General features: G+C 52.4%; 2 protein-coding genes across 2 annotated transcripts in view; one reads left to right on the top strand and one right to left on the bottom strand.

Moving 5' to 3' along the window:
• Positions 1–2,656, bottom strand: part of LOC123748709 (calphotin-like) — a 4,550-nt gene extending 1,894 nt beyond the window's left edge. Inside the window, exons 1-2 of the mRNA XM_069321327.1 lie at positions 2,621–2,656; positions 291–1,509 (exon numbers count right to left, since the gene is read on the bottom strand). Coding sequence (XP_069177428.1) covers positions 291–1,509; positions 2,621–2,656 — 1,255 coding nt within the window. The remainder of the gene's footprint in view (positions 1–290; positions 1,510–2,620) is intronic.
• A 4,282-nt stretch (positions 2,657–6,938) lies between these two features.
• Positions 6,939–7,790, top strand: LOC138362770 (SUMO-interacting motif-containing protein 1-like). The gene has a single exon (XM_069321326.1). The coding sequence runs from the start codon at positions 6,939–6,941 to the stop codon at positions 7,788–7,790; it is 852 nt and encodes a 283-aa protein (XP_069177427.1).
• Positions 7,791–15,096: the final 7,306 nt, after the last annotated feature.

Here is a 15,096-nt window from a genome sequence, read left to right as displayed (position 1 = left end):
GCGTCTTGGGGGAGTCCTTGCTGGGGGGCGTCTTGGGGGAGTCCTTGCTGGGGGGCGTCTTGGGGGAGTCCTTGCTGGGGGGCGTCTTGGGGGAGTCCTTGCTGGGGGGCGTCTTGGGGGAGTCCTTGCTGGGGGGCGTCTTGGGGGAGTCCTTGCTGGGGGGCGTCTTGGGGGAGTCCTTGCTGGGGGGCGTCTTGGGGAAGTCCTTGCTGGGGGGCGTCTTGGAGGAGTCCTTGCTGGGGGGCGTCTTGGAGGAGTCCTTGCTGGGGGGCGTCTTGGGGAGTCCTTGCTGGGGAGCGTCTTGGGGGAGTCCTTGCTGGGGGGCGTCTTGGGGAAGTCCTTGCTGGGGGGCGTCTTGGAGGAGTCCTTGCTGGGGGGCGTCTTGGAGGAGTCCTTGCTGGGGGCGTCTTGGGGGAGTCCTTGCTGGGGGGCGTCTTGGGGAAGTCCTTGCTGGGGGGCGTCTTGGGGAAGTCCTTGCTGGGGGGCGTCTTGGGGAAGTCCTTGCTGGGGGGCGTCTTGGGGAAGTCCTTGCTGGGGGGCGTCTTGGGGAAGTCCTTGCTGGGGGGCGTCTTGGGGAAGTCCTTGCTGGGGGGCGTCTTGGGGAAGTCCTTGCTGGGGGGCGTCTTCGGGAAGTCCTTGCTGGGGGGGCGTCTTGGGGGAGTCCTTGCTGGGGGGCGTCTTGGGGAAGTCCTTGCTGGGGGGCGTCTTGGGGAAGTCCTTGCTGGGGGGCGTCTTGGGGAAGTCCTTGCTGGGGGGCGTCTTGGGGGAGTCCTTGCTGGGGGGCGTCTTGGAGGAGTCCTTGCTGGGGGGCGTCTTGGGGGAGTCCTTGCTGGGGGGCGTCTTGGGGAAGTCCTTGCTGGGGGGCGTCTTGGGGAAGTCCTTGCTGGGGGGCGTCTTGGGGGAGTCCTTGCTGGGGGGCGTCTTGGGGGAGTCCTTGCTGGGGGGCGTCTTGGAGGAGTCCTTGCTGGGGGGCGTCTTGGAGGAGTCCTTGCTGGGGGGCGTCTTGGAGGAGTCCTTGCTGGGGGGCGTCTTGGGGGAGTCCTTGCTGGGGGGCGTCTTGGGGAAGTCCTTGCTGGGGGGCGTCTTGGGGAAGTCCTTGCTGGGGGGCGTCTTGGGGAAGTCCTTGCTGGGGGCGTCTTGGGGAAGTCCTTGCTGGGGGGCGTCTTGGGGAAGTCCTTGCTGGGGGGCGTCTTGGGGAAGTCCTTGCTGGGGGGCGTCTTGGGGAAGTCCTTGCTGGGGGGCGTCTTGGGGAAGTCCTTGCTGGGGGGCGTCTTGGGGAAGTCCTTGCTGGGGGGCGTCTTGGGGAAGTCCTTGCTGGGGGGCGTCTTCGGGAAGTCCTTGCTGGGGGGGCGTCTTGGGGGAGTCCTTGCTGGGGGGCGTCTTGGGGAGTCCTTGCTGGGGGGCGTCTTGGGGAAGTCCTTGCTGGGGGGCGTCTTGGGGAAGTCCTTGCTGGGGGGCGTCTTGGGGGAGTCCTTGCTGGGGGGCGTCTTGGGGAAGTAGGAGGTGTTGCTGAGGAAGTAGAGGCACGATAAAGGAACATACGAGAGAGTGATAGCATGTGATAGTGTCTTGTATCGTCTGTATGGCCAAATTACAACTTGGCAACTGAATATGCTAAGTAGTAGCTTAGCGAAACGCCTCAGGCTCGTTAAATATGCACAATTCACTTTAAAGCGTAATTTTTTCATCTTCATTCTCAAGTAGAATGGAACCTAATATTACACAGAAGATTCATTCCTTGTAAACTATGGTAAGTTGTGTTGTGGTGTACCCTGGTACCCAGTGTAGTGTGTACCATGGTACCCTGTGTAGTGTGCCGTGGTACCCTGTGTAGTGTGTACCGTGGTACCCTGTGTAGTGTGTACCGTGGTACCCTGTGTAGTGTGTACCGTGGTACTCTGTGAAGTGTGTACCATGGTACCCTGTGAACTGTGTACCATGGTACCCTGTGTAGTGTGTACCATGGTACCCTGTGTAGTGTGTACCATGGTACCCAGTGTAGTGTGTACCATGGTACCCTGTGTAGTGTGCCGTGGTACCCTGTGTAGTGTGTACCGTGGTACCCTGTGTAGTGTGTACCGTGGTACTCTGTGAAGTGTGTACCATGGTACCCTGTGAACTGTGTACCATGGTACCTTGTGTAGTGTGTACCATGGTACCCTGTGTAGTGTGTACCATGGTACCCTGTAAAGTACCCTATAAGCTGCTACTCTAATATGCAATAGGAGCGGTACCCGGCGGTGCCCGGGATTGTTTTTCCCTCGACCCCATTCCTCCCATTTTTATTTCCCCTCCCATCTCCCCACCCTCTTCCCTCATCCTCCCGTCCTCCCCCACTCTTCCCTCATCCTCCTTCCCTCTCCCCCATCCTCCCCTCTTGCCTCACTCTCCCTCTTTCACGCCCCAACCCTCTCCCCCCTCTTCCCTCTCATCAACCCCCCCCCCCCCTCCCCCGCTCTGTCTCCCCATCCTTAGTTTTATATTCCAAATCATATGTCTCACTTTTCTACAGACCTCCTCTCTCATCCCCCATCCCTTTTCATCCTCTCTCTCCCTCTCCGCTTCCCTTTTCCCTTCCAGCATCCCTCCCAACCACCTTTCCCCTCCCTCCCTTCTTTACCTGTGCCTTGCCCCATACTCCCAGCAGCGCGGGCATTTCTCCAGCTTTTCAAATCGCCATTGCCGTGGCCTGAGTAAAGGAACGCCAACCATTGATCTCATTCACCCTGAACTCCTAAAAAATGAAGAAGAATGAAAGGTGCGGCAGTTGTTCACACGGGAGATGTGGGAAGGTCAGAACGGGGTGGGGGGGGGGGGGGGAAGAGGAGGAGGAAGAGGAAGAGGAGAAGAGGAGGATAGAAGATCAGGATGATAATGAGTGTGGTGGTGGTTGAGAGGGAGGCTTTAACGGTGGTGGGATGGATTAGTGCTGTTTTTAATAGGGTCAGCTGATTAATGTTTACAGGCGCCAGCTGATCTTTGTTTACAGTCGTCAGCTGGTCATTGTTTACAGTCATCAGCTGGTGGTGGTTATTTTCAGCAGCTGACCGCTGTTAACCTCGACTAATAATTATTGGTTTGAGATAAGTAATTGGTGTAAGCCGATTATTATAAATTAGTTAGACTGGATGAATTAGCACAGCACATCTGCGCACGTAAACTTGTTGTAGGACATTGATCTTGAACCGATATTTAATGTTTAATAACTTGATACAAGCATGTATATGTGCTAATTACATATTATATATGAATGGGAATTAATGCATACCTGCGTTCACATTAATACATGCCTAGGTATGCTATGCACTCTGTTATTACATGCTTAGGTATACTTTCTATACATTAATACATCCATAGATATGCTTCCTATACATTATACATCCATAGATATGCTTCCTATACATTAATATATATAATAATGTATACTTCCTATATAATAATACATGTCTAGGTATAATTCCTATACATAAATACATGCCTAGGTATACTTCATATACATTAACACATTAAGGTATATTTCCTAAGCATTAATACATAGATATACTCACTATACCTTAATACATGTTTAACTTTAGAGACCTCTAGGTGACTACTACCTGTATTTCACCTGACATTCACCCTAAGATATTTTTCTCTGCTAACTGTAGTGGTAGTTTGACCCACCTGTACTATCTTTACTGTCATCCACTACGGGCTCACCATAGCCCGTGCTACTTGGAACTTCTTGTTCCAGATAGCGAAATTTTTAACAACATATCTTTACTGCAGTTGTTGGGCAGCTGTGGTGTCTGCTCTGACGGGCTCAGTGAGTGCCCGGTCCGCACGCTGCCCAAACTTTCTACAGTCGATTGTAGAAATTCCTCCTTCCTTTAGTATCCATAGTGAGATTCCCGATTGAATTTCACGATGGATACTAAGGGAAGGAACAGAAGTTTCATGTAGTCCCGTTTTATGAAGTACTTCATCTCCCATTCGATATCCTGTGTCCGGCCTCCTATTTCCACCGCCTAGTTTAATTACCTTACATCTACTCGGGTTGAACTTTAGTAGCCATTTGTTGGACCATTTATTCAGTTTGTTTAGATCATCTTGTAGCCTCATACTATCTTTCTCTGACTTAATCATCCTCATAATTTTTGCATCATTTGCATAATTTTGCGGGCGCGCACACACGTGTTCGCGGCGTGCATGCGCGTGTGAGAGAGTGAGCGTGTGCGTGTGTGTGCGTGAGAGAGAAGGGGCCGGGTCGGGTCCCCAGAGCTAGAGACACTGTCGGTCCTATGGTGAGGAGAAGGCCCGTGTCACCAAAGGAATAGTTGAATAGCGGTAATGTGTCGGGGCGGGCAGTTGTGGGGCGAGGCTGGCCGCTTTTCTCCTCCCCACCCCTGGCCACAGTACCCAGGGACGGCTCGCCCCTCACACCACCACTGGTCTCGGTATCTTGTACCCATTGAAGCAGTTCCCTTAAATTCTCGGTATTTTGATACAGTAGTCGATCTTAAAAGGTATTAATAGTAATTTTTTATGTGATTTATAATATTGATATTTTGGTGAACAATTTGATTTTACTCCTGTTGACAGTCTCTATAGTGAATATAGTGTAGTGTATAGTGGAGATGTTTATTGTGTGTTCGGTTCAGTTTAAGGTGTGTGCATACTGAATGTTTCTGCCCCCCCCCCCACGTAGGTGGCTCTCTGTCTCTCTCTCTATCTCTGCCTCTCTCTCTGCCTCTCTCTCTGCCTCTCTCTCTCTCTCTCAATCTCTCTCTCTCTCCAACATTTCGTCATACATTTTCTCTGTTCCCCCCCCCCCTCACTATTCTTATGCTTCTTCCTATTCCCTTTTTCCCTTTCCTCTTCAATTCCTTACTACCCTTTATCTTCCGTCTCCCTATCCCTTCACTCGTTCCGTCCTCTTCCCCTCCCCCTGTCAACCCCAGCCTCACCCCATTAACCCCAGCCTCACCCCATTAACCCCAGCCTCACCCCATTAACCCCAGCCTCACCCCATTAACCCCAGCCTCACCCACATTAACCCCAGCCTCACCCCATCAACCCCAGCCTCACCCCATCAACCCCAGCCTCACCCCATCAACCCCAGCCTCACCCCATCAACCCCAGTCTCACCCCATCAACCCCAGCCTCACCCCCATCAACCCCAGCCTCACCCCCATCAACCCCAGCCTCACCCCCATCAACCCCAGCCTCACCCCCATCAACCCCAGCCTCACCCCCATCAACCCCAGCCTCACCCCCATCAACCCCAGCCTCACCCCCATCAACCCCAGCCTCACCCCATCAACCCCAGCCTCACCCCATCAACCCCAGCCTCACCCCATCAACCCCAGCCTCACCCCCATCAACCCCAGCCTCACCCCCATCAACCCCAGCCTCACCCCATCAACCCCAGCCTCACCCCATGAACCCCAACCTCACCCCCATCAACCCCAGCCTCACCCCCATCAACCCCAGCCTCACCCCCATCAACCCCAGCCTCACCCCCATCAACCCCAGCCTCACCCCATCAACCCCAGCCTCACCCCATCAACCCCAGCCTCACCCCATTAACCCCAGCCTCACCCCCATCAACCCCAGCCTCATCCCCATCAACCCCAGCCTCACCCCATCAACCCCAGCCTCACCCCATCAACCCCAGCCTCACCCCATCAACCCCAGCCTCACCCCATCAACCCCAGCCTCACCCCATCAACCCCAGCCTCACCCCATCAACCCCAGCCTCATCCCATCAACCCCAGCCTCACCCCCATCAACCCCAGCCTCACCCCCATCAACCCCAGCCTCACCCCCATCAACCCCAGCCTCACCCCTATCAACCCCAGCCTCACCCCCATCAACCCCAGCCTCACCCCCATCAACCCCAGCCTCACCCCCATCAACCCCAGCCTCACCCCCATCAACCCCAGCCTCACCCCCATCAACCCCAGCCTCACCCCATCAACCCCAGCCTCACCCCATCAACCCCAGCCTCACCCCATCAACCCCAGCCTCACCCCCATCAACCCCAGCCTCACCCCCATCAACCCCAGCCTCACCCCATCAACCCCAGCCTCAACCCCAGCCTCACCCCCATCAACTCCAGCCTCACCCCCATCAACCCCAGCCTCACCCCCATCAACCCCAGCCTCACCCCATCAACCCCAGCCTCACCCCATCAACCCCAGCCTCACCCCTATCAACCCCAGCCTCACCCCATCAACCCCAGCCTCACCCCATCAACCCCAGCCTCACCCCATCAACCCCAGCCTCACCCCCATCACCCCCCACCCCCGGGCGCGCCCCCCCCCCCATGGCTCACATGTGACCATTCTCTCCTCTAAAATATGGAAAGCTTGACATGACGTTCACACGGGTAAAAGGGCCGAACAGGTAAAAAAAAAAGATAATCCAGGTAAGAAGGTCCAGCAAAGAGGAAAAGGGGGGAGAGTGTGAGAGAGAGAGAGGGGAGGGGAGGGGAAGGGAGGGGAGGGAGGAACCGGTTGGCGAGTTACCAGATGGTACGCTTTTTAAGGGGGGGGGGGAGGGGTTGGTTTGGGAATTTATATTTTTCCCAGTTTTTTGGGGGTGCTTTTATCTCTTAATTTTAGGTCCGTTGTCGCCATTGCTGTGATGAATTTTTTTTTTCTCTGGTTTGGTCCATTTTTTTTTTGTATTATGTTCTCAATTCCTGCCTCTTCCCCTCCTCCCTTCCTTCATTCTCTCTTTTCTGTGTTATTTAAGATTCGTGTTCGGACGCGTCCGTTCGTTGAGGCAAATGTTTTGTTCGAAGGTTTTGCTTTATATATTGTGTTGTGTGCTGGTTGAGACGTGTTGTGTGGTGCTTGTTGTTGTTGTTGACGGGCGTCACGGTGGTGGTGGTTGTGGTGGTGTGACGGGTGGTGGTGGTTGGTGATGGTGGTTGGTGGTGGTGGTGGTTGGTGATGGTGGTGGTTGGTGGTGGTTGGTGGTGGTTCCTGTCATCCAAACCATCACTCCTGTCATCCAAGCTCTCACTCCTGTCATCCAAGCCTCACTCCTGTCATCCAAGCCTCACTCCTGTCATCCAAGCCCTCACTCCTGTCATTCAAGCCCTCACTCCTGTCATTCAAGCTCTCACTCCTGTCATCCAAGCCTCACTCCTGTCATCCAAGCCCTCACTCCTGTCATCCAAGCCTCACTCCTGTCATCCAAGCCCTCACTCCTGTCATCCAAGCCCTCACTCCTGTCATCCAACCCTCACTCCTGTCATCCAAACCATCAGTCCTGTCATCCAAACCATCAGTCCTGTCATCCAAACCCTCACTCCTGTCATCCAAGCCTCACTCCTGACATCCAAACGCTCACTCCTGTCATCCAAGCCTCACTCCTGTCATCCAAGCCCTCACTCCTGTCATCCAAGCCCTCACTCCTGTCATCCAAGCCCTCACTCCTGTTATCCAAGCCTCACTCCTATCATCCAAGCCCTCACTCCTGTCATCCAAGCCCTCACTCCTGTCATCCAAGCCTCACTCCTATCATCCAACCCTCACTCCTGTCATCCAAGCCTCACTCCTGTCATCCAAGCCCTCACTCCTGTCATCCAAGCCCTCACTCCTGTCATCCAAACCATCAGTCCTGTCATCCAAGCCTCACTCCTGTCATCCAAACGCTCACTGTTGTCATCCAAACCATCAGTCCTGTCATCCAAGCCCTCACTCGTCATCCAAACCATCACTCCTGTCATCCAAGCCTCACTCCTGTCATCCAAGCCTCACTCCTGTCATCCAACCCTGACTCCTGTCATCCAACCCTGACTCCTGTCATCCAACCCTGACTCCTGTCATCCAACCCTGACTCCTGTCATCCAAGCCTCACTCCTGTCATCCAAGCCCTCACTCCTGTCATCCAAACCATCACTCCTGTCATCCAAGCCCTCACTCCTGTCATCCAAGCCCTCACTCCTGTCATCCAAGCCTCACTCCTGTCATCCAAACGCTCACTGTTGTCATCCAAACCATCAGTCCTGTCATCCAAGCCCTCACTCGTCATCCAAACCATCACTCCTGTCATCCAAGCCTCACTCCTGTCATCCAAGCCCTCACTCCTGTCATCCAAGCCCTCACTCCTGTCATCCAAACCATCACTCCTGTCATCCAAGCCCTCACTCCTGTCATCTAAGCCTTACTTTTGTCATCCAAGCCTCACTCCTGTCATCCAAACCATCACTCCTGTCATCCAAACGCTCACTCCTGTCATCCAAGCCTCACTCCTGTCATCCAACCTTCAACAAGAAGAACACCTATACCGGATGTAAGAGTGGGGAGGTCCTCTTCCTGCTGATGGGAAATGATGGGGTGGACTGAGGGGAAGGGGGAGTAGGGAGGGGGTTGGGGTGAGTGGAGGGAATGGGGGGGGGGACATGGGCGGTGGGCAAGGGGTTGGGGAGGGGGCGGTGAGGTGGGTCCATTGGGTGGGTTGGGGTGGGGGGGGGGTGGTTACAATGAAACTAAATATAATATGAAATATATTTTATAATGTTGCATTATGAAAAACGTCGATTTTTGTGTTAAAATTTGACATCATTGTAACATTTGTTACAATGGTGTCATGTGTTACAATGATGTCATGTGTTACAATGATATGTTGTGTATCACAATGATATAATGTTTTGTTACAGTGATGACATATTGCGTTACAATGAGGACATGTGATAATAATGACATGTGTATTACAATGATGACCACATATTTCGTTAGAATTATAAATTAGAAAATCATTTAAATTCATTTGCAATACTTTTGAGTTGCAAGCCATCAGGAAGAAACACTTTCAGCCAGGGACGAACACAGTGTTACATTCTGTAAAGGATATGTTGTTTTACGAGTGTTTTTGATGAATTAAAAATTGTTTTACAAGTGTTTGATGAATTAAATCATTGTTTACGAGTGTGATGAATTAAGTCATTGTTTACGAGTGTTTTTGATGAATTAAGAATTGTTTGACGAGTGTTTTTGATGAATTAAAAAATTGTTTTACGAGTGTTTGATGAATTGAATAAGTTTTTTACGAATATTTTTGATGAATTAAATAATTGTTACGAGAGTTTTTGATGAATGTTTTAAACTGATTTTAATGAATTTACACAATTTTCAAGTGATGATGCTGGACACATGTGTGATGAATAAGGCCTACGGAGGATTATTTCAGTTCTGGTTTAATTGTGTGTGTTTGTGTTTCAGGTGAGTGAGTTGGTCCGGTGTTCCTGCCGCTTGAGGGCCTCCTGTGTCGCGCTGGAGCACAAGGTATTCCGCGATACTTACACTGTAGGTGTTACTGGTACCTGGTTACTTGTGGGTGTTACTGGTACCTGGTTACTTGTGGGTGTTACTGGTACCTGGTTACTTGTGGGTGTTACTGGTACCTGGTTACTTGTGGGTGTTACTGGTACCTGGTTACTTGTGGGTGTTACTGGTACCTGGTTACTTGTGGGTGTTACTGGTACCTGGTTACTTGTGGGTGTTACTGGTAACTGGTTACTTGTAGGTGTTACTGGTAACTGGTTACTTGTAGGTGTTACTGGTAACTGGTTACTTGTAGGTGTTACTGGTACCTGGTTACTTGTGGGTGTTACTGGTACCTGGTTACTGTGAGAGGGTGCTGGTTAGGAGCGTCTCACACCACTGTAACTTTTCTCTCGGTAGATACATTACTACCATGTCTTTCCTTGCATACATAATCATTTGTTTGGTTGGATAGATAATTAGCATTCCTTCAGGTGGATAGATAATTAGCATTCCTTCAGGTGGATAGATAATTAGCATTCCTTCAGGTGGATAGATAATTAGCATTCCTTCAGGTGGATAGATAATTACGATTTCTAAATGTGGGTATTAATTATTATATGATAATTATCGTTCTTTCGGGTTAATCGGCAATAATCATACCCTAGGCTGGATAGAATTTGACCCTTCCTTCGGGAGGATAGATAATTGCAGTTCCTTCAGATGGATAGACAACCGTTCCTTGGGATGGATAAGTCATTAATCTTTCATCGGGTGAATAGATAATTAGCGTTCATTCCGGTGGATAGATAATTACCGTCCCTCGAGTTGGATAGACGAGACCAAGATGGCGTGATGCTTGTCTCTGTTGCCAGCTCTCACACTTAGGAAGCTGTTTCTCCATACATATATATATATATATATATATATATATATATATATATATATATATATATATATATATATATATATATATATATATATATATATATATAATATTAACAAAAAATCATAGTGGCGTGATAAATCACTTGAAAATATTTTTGAGGCTATGGAGCTACTCGAATATTATACATTTGTAGGGTGAATATGCTCTCTATGTGTGAGGGGGGGGGGGTCAGTGTGAGGGGGCAGTGTGAGGGGGGGGGGGTCAGTGTGAGGGGGCAGTGTGAGGGGGGGGGTCAGTCAGTGTGAGGGGGCAGTGTGAGGGAGGCAGTGTGAGGGAGGCAGTGTGAGGGAGGCAGTGTGAGGGAGGCAGTGTGAGGGAGGCAGTGTGAGGGAGGCAGTGTGAGGGGGCAGTGTGAGGGGGCAGTGTGAGGGAGGCAGTGTGAGGGGGCAGTGTGAGGGGGCAGTGTGAGGGGGGGGGTCAGTGTGAGGGGGGGGTCAGTGTGAGGGAGGCAGTGTGAGGGGGCAGTGTGAGGGGGGCAGTGTGAGGGAGGCAGTGTGAGGGGGGGGGTCAGTGTGAGGGGGCAGTGTGAGGGAGGCAGTGTGAGGGGGCAGTGTGAGGGGGGGGGTCAGTGTGAGGGGGCAGTGTGAGGGGGCAGTGTGAGGGAGGCAGTGTGAGGGGGCAGTGTGAGGGGGCAGTGTGAGGGGGCAGTGTGAGGAGGCAGTGTGAGGGGGGCAGTGTGAGGGGGCAGTGTGAGGGGGGGGTCAGTGTGAGGGGTCAGTGTGAGGGGGGGGGTCAGTGTGAGGGGTCAGTGTGAGGGGGGGGCAGTGTGAGGAGGCAGTGTGAGGGGGGGGGGCAGTGTGAGGAGGCAGTGTGAGGGGGCAGTGTGAGGGAGGGGGCAGTGTGAGGGGGCAGTGTGAGGGGGGGGTCAGTGTGAGGGGTCAGTGTGAGGGGGCAGTGTGAGGGGTCAGTGTGAGGGGGGGGTCAGTGTGAGGGGTCAGTGTGAGGGGGGGCAGTGTGAGGAGGCAGTGTGAGGGGGCAGTGTGAGGGGGGGTCAGTGTGAGGGGGGGTCAGTGTGAGGGGGGGGGGTCAGTGTGAGGGGGCAGTGTGAGGGGGCAGTGTGAGGGGGCAGTGTGAGGGGGGGTCAGTGTGAGGGGTCAGTGTGAGGGGGGGGCAGTGTGAGGAGGCAGTGTGAGGGGGGGGGGCAGTGTGAGGAGGCAGTGTGAGGGGGCAGTGTGAGGGGGGGGTCAGTGTGAGGGGGCAGTGTGAGGGGGCAGTGTGAGGGGGGGGTCAGTGTGAGGGGTCAGTGTGAGGGGGCAGTGTGAGGGGTCAGTGTGAGGGGGGGGTCAGTGTGAGGGGTCAGTGTGAGGGGTCAGTGTGAGGGGGGGCAGTGTGAGGAGGCAGTGTGAGGGGGCAGTGTGAGGGGGGGTCAGTGTGAGGGGGGGTCAGTGTGAGGGGGGGGTCAGTGTGAGGGGGCAGTGTGAGGGGGGGGTCAGTGTGAGGGGTCAGTGTGAGGGGGGGGGTCAGTGTGAGGGGGGGCAGTGTGAGGGGGCAGTGTGAGGGGGGGGTCAGTGTGAGGGGGCAGTGTGAGGGGGGGGTCAGTGTGAGGGGGCAGTGTGAGGGGTCAGTGTGAGGGGGCAGTGTGAGGGGTCAGTGTGAGGGGGGGGGTCAGTGTGAGGGGGGGGGGTCAGTGTGAGGGGTCAGTGTGAGGGGGGGGCAGTGTGAGGAGGCAGTGTGAGGGGGGGTCAGTGTGAGGGGGGGTCAGTGTGAGGGGGGGTCAGTGTGAGGGGGGGGTCAGTGTGAGGGGGGGGTCAGTGTGAGGGGGCAGTGTGAGGGGTCAGTGTGAGGGGTCAGTGTGAGGGGTCAGTGTGAGGGAGGCAGTGTGAGGGAGGCAGTGTGAGGGGGCAGTGTGAGGGGGCAGTGTGAGGGGGGGGGGTCAGTGTGAGGGGTCAGTGTGAGGGAGGCAGTGTGAGGGGGCAGTGTGAGGGGGGGTCAGTGTGAGGGAGGCAGTGTGAGGTGGCAGTGTGAGGGGGCAGTGTGAGGGGGGGGGGTCAGTGTGAGGGGTCAGTGTGAGGGAGGCAGTGTGAGGTGGCAGTGTGAGGGGGGGTCAGTGTGAGGGAGGCAGTGTGAGGGGGGCAGTGTGAGGGGGGGGTCAGTGTGAGGGAGGCAGTGTGAGGTGGCAGTGTGAGGGGGCAGTGTGAGGGGGGGGGTCAGTGTGAGGGAGGCAGTGTGAGGGAGGCAGTGTGAGAGGGGGGTCAGTGTGAGGGGGCAGTGTGAGGTGGCAGTGTGAGGGGGCAGTGTGAGGGGGGGGGGTGTTATTAACCAGAGGCCGCCTTCATTACCAATGGAGAGGAAAAAAATGAATTTCCAATCAGATAGCCTGAGCTTATCGCAGCCACCAATCAGCGAGCGCCTCGGGTGCTTTTCATCTGCTAATGAGGTTTTCATTGGTGCGTCGATTGTTACTTGTTCCGTGCAGTTGTTCCTTGCTTTCATTCTTGTTCCTTTGTTGTGCTTATCTTAGGTCGCTGCTTGTATCAGTCGTCTGACTTGACAACTGTCTCTTCTATCTTCACCCTGACCCCCTCACCCGTGATAAAGAGTTTGTCTTTATCCACCCTGTCATTTCCCCTGGGAATTTTGTAGGTGGTTATCATGTCTCCACCTACTCGTCTGTTTTTCAGGGACGTGAGGTTCTGCGTCCTTCGCCTTTCCTCGTAGCTCATGCCTCTCACTTCCGGGACCAGTCTGGTGGCATACCTCTGAATCTTCTCTAACTTTGTCTTGTGTTTAACTAGGTATGGACTCCAGGCTGGAGCTGCATACTCCAGGATTGGTCTGACGTAAGTGGCATACAAGGTTCTGAACGATTACTTACACAAGTTTCTAAAGGAAGTTCTTATGTTGGCCATTCTAGCATATGCCGCTGATGATATCCTTTTGATGTGGATACCCTATCAATTCTTGTGAGAATCTTGAATGTAGTGATCATGTTCCCCCTAACTCTTCTGTCTATCAGTGACGTGAGGTTTAATTCCCGTAGTCTCTCCTCGTAGCTCATACCCCTCAGTTCTGGTACTAGTCTGGTGGCAAACCTTTGAACCTTTTCCAGTTTAATCTTATGCTTGACTAGATATGGATTCCATGCTTGAGCCGCATACTCCAGGATTGGTCTGACATATGTGGTATATAACGTTCTGAAAGATTCCTTACACAAGTTTCTAAATTACGTTCTTATGTTAGCCAACCTGGCATATGCTGCTGATGTTATCCTCTTGATATGGGCTTCAGGGGACAGGTCTGACATGATATCAACCCCCAGGTCTTTCTCTCTCTTTGTCTCTTGAAGTATTTCATCTCCCAAATCAAACTCCCAAATCATCTCCCAAACCTTGTATCTGGTCTCCTGCTCCCTACACCTATCTCCATTACATTACATTTGCTTGGGTAAAACTCTAACAATCATTTGTTCGACCATTCCTGCAGCTTCTCCAGGTCTTCTTGAAGCCTCAAGCTGTCCTCCTCTGTCTTAATCCTTCTCATAATTTTGGCGTTGTCAGCAAACATTGAGAGGAATGAGTCTATACCCTCCGGGAGATCATTTACGTATATCAGAAACAGGATACGTCCGAGTACAGAGCCCTGTGTGACCTCACTGGTGACTTCACGCCAATCGGAGGTCTCACCCCTCACTGTAATTCTCTGCTTCCTATTGCTTAGGTACTCCCTTATCCACTGGAGCGCCCTACCAGTTACTCCTGCCTGTTTCTCCAGCTTATGCATCAGCCTCTTATGGGATACTGTGTCAAAGGCTTTCAGACAGTCTAAAAAAATGCAGTCCACCCATCCTTCTCTTTCTTGCTTAATCTTTGTCACCTGATCGTAGAATTCTATTAAGCCTGTAACGCAAGATTTACCCTCCCTGAACCCATGTTGATGGGTTGTCACGAAGTCCCTTCTCTCCTGATGTGTTATTAGGTTTTTTCTCACAATCTTCTCCATCACCTTGCATGGTATACAAGTTAAGGACACTGGCCTGTAGTTCAGTGCCTCTTGCCTGTCACCCTTTTTGTATATTGGGACTACATTAGCATTCTTCCATATTTATGGTAGGTCTCCCGTCTCCAGTGACCTACTGTACACTATGGAGAGTGGCAAGCAAAGTGTTTCTGCACACTCTTTCAATACTCATAGTGAGATTCCGTCTGGGCCAACAGCCTTTTTCACATCCAGATCCAACAGATGCCTCTTGACCTCATCTCTTGTAATTTCGAACCATTCCAAGGCCGCCTGGTTTACTGCCCCCTCTCCCAACACAGTGACCACACCTTGTTCTATTGTGAAGACCTCCTGGAACCTCTTGAGTTCTTCACACACCTCTTTGCCATTCTCTGTGTACCTGTCCTCGCCCGTTCTAAGTTTCATCACCTGTTCCTTCACTGTTGTTTTCTTCCTGATGTGACTGTGGAGTATCTTTCGTTCGGTCTTGGCTTTATTAGCTATATCATTCTCATACTTTTTCTCAGCTTCTCTTCTCACACTAACATACTCGTTCCTGGTATCTCTCTCTGCTTTCAGGTGTTCTGTTGTTTCGGAAGTTCCTCCATGCCCTTTTGTTCAGTTCCTTTGCTTCCATACATGCCCTATTAAACCACGGATTCTTTTTTTGCTTCTCGATTTTTTCCTGTCGGGCCGGGATAAACCTGTTTACTGCCTCCTGACACTTTTGGGTGACATAGTCCATCATGTCTTGTACGGACTTAGTTCTGAGTTCTGTGTCCCATGGTATATCCCTTTGGAATACTCCGTGTGTGTGTGTGTGTGTGTGTGCGTGTGTGTGTGTGTATGTGTGTGTGTGTGTGTGTGTGTACTCGCCTATTTGTGCCTGCAGGATCGTGCATTGACTCTTGGATCCCGCCTTTCGAGCCATCGGTTGTTTACAGCAATGACTCC

This window comes from Procambarus clarkii, chromosome 9 (genome assembly GCF_040958095.1).
Source record: "Procambarus clarkii isolate CNS0578487 chromosome 9, FALCON_Pclarkii_2.0, whole genome shotgun sequence".
Taxonomy (NCBI): Eukaryota; Metazoa; Arthropoda; class Malacostraca; order Decapoda; family Cambaridae; genus Procambarus; species Procambarus clarkii.
Note: the sequence above shows the minus strand (reverse complement) of the source record. Positions and strands in the feature narration are given on the sequence as shown.

Bases quoted from the DNA above. Each gene is read 5' to 3' on its own strand.
- LOC138362770 (XM_069321326.1), top strand. From the start codon at position 6,939: ATGGTGGTGGTTGGTGGTGGTTGGTGGTGGTTCCTGTCATCCAAACCA.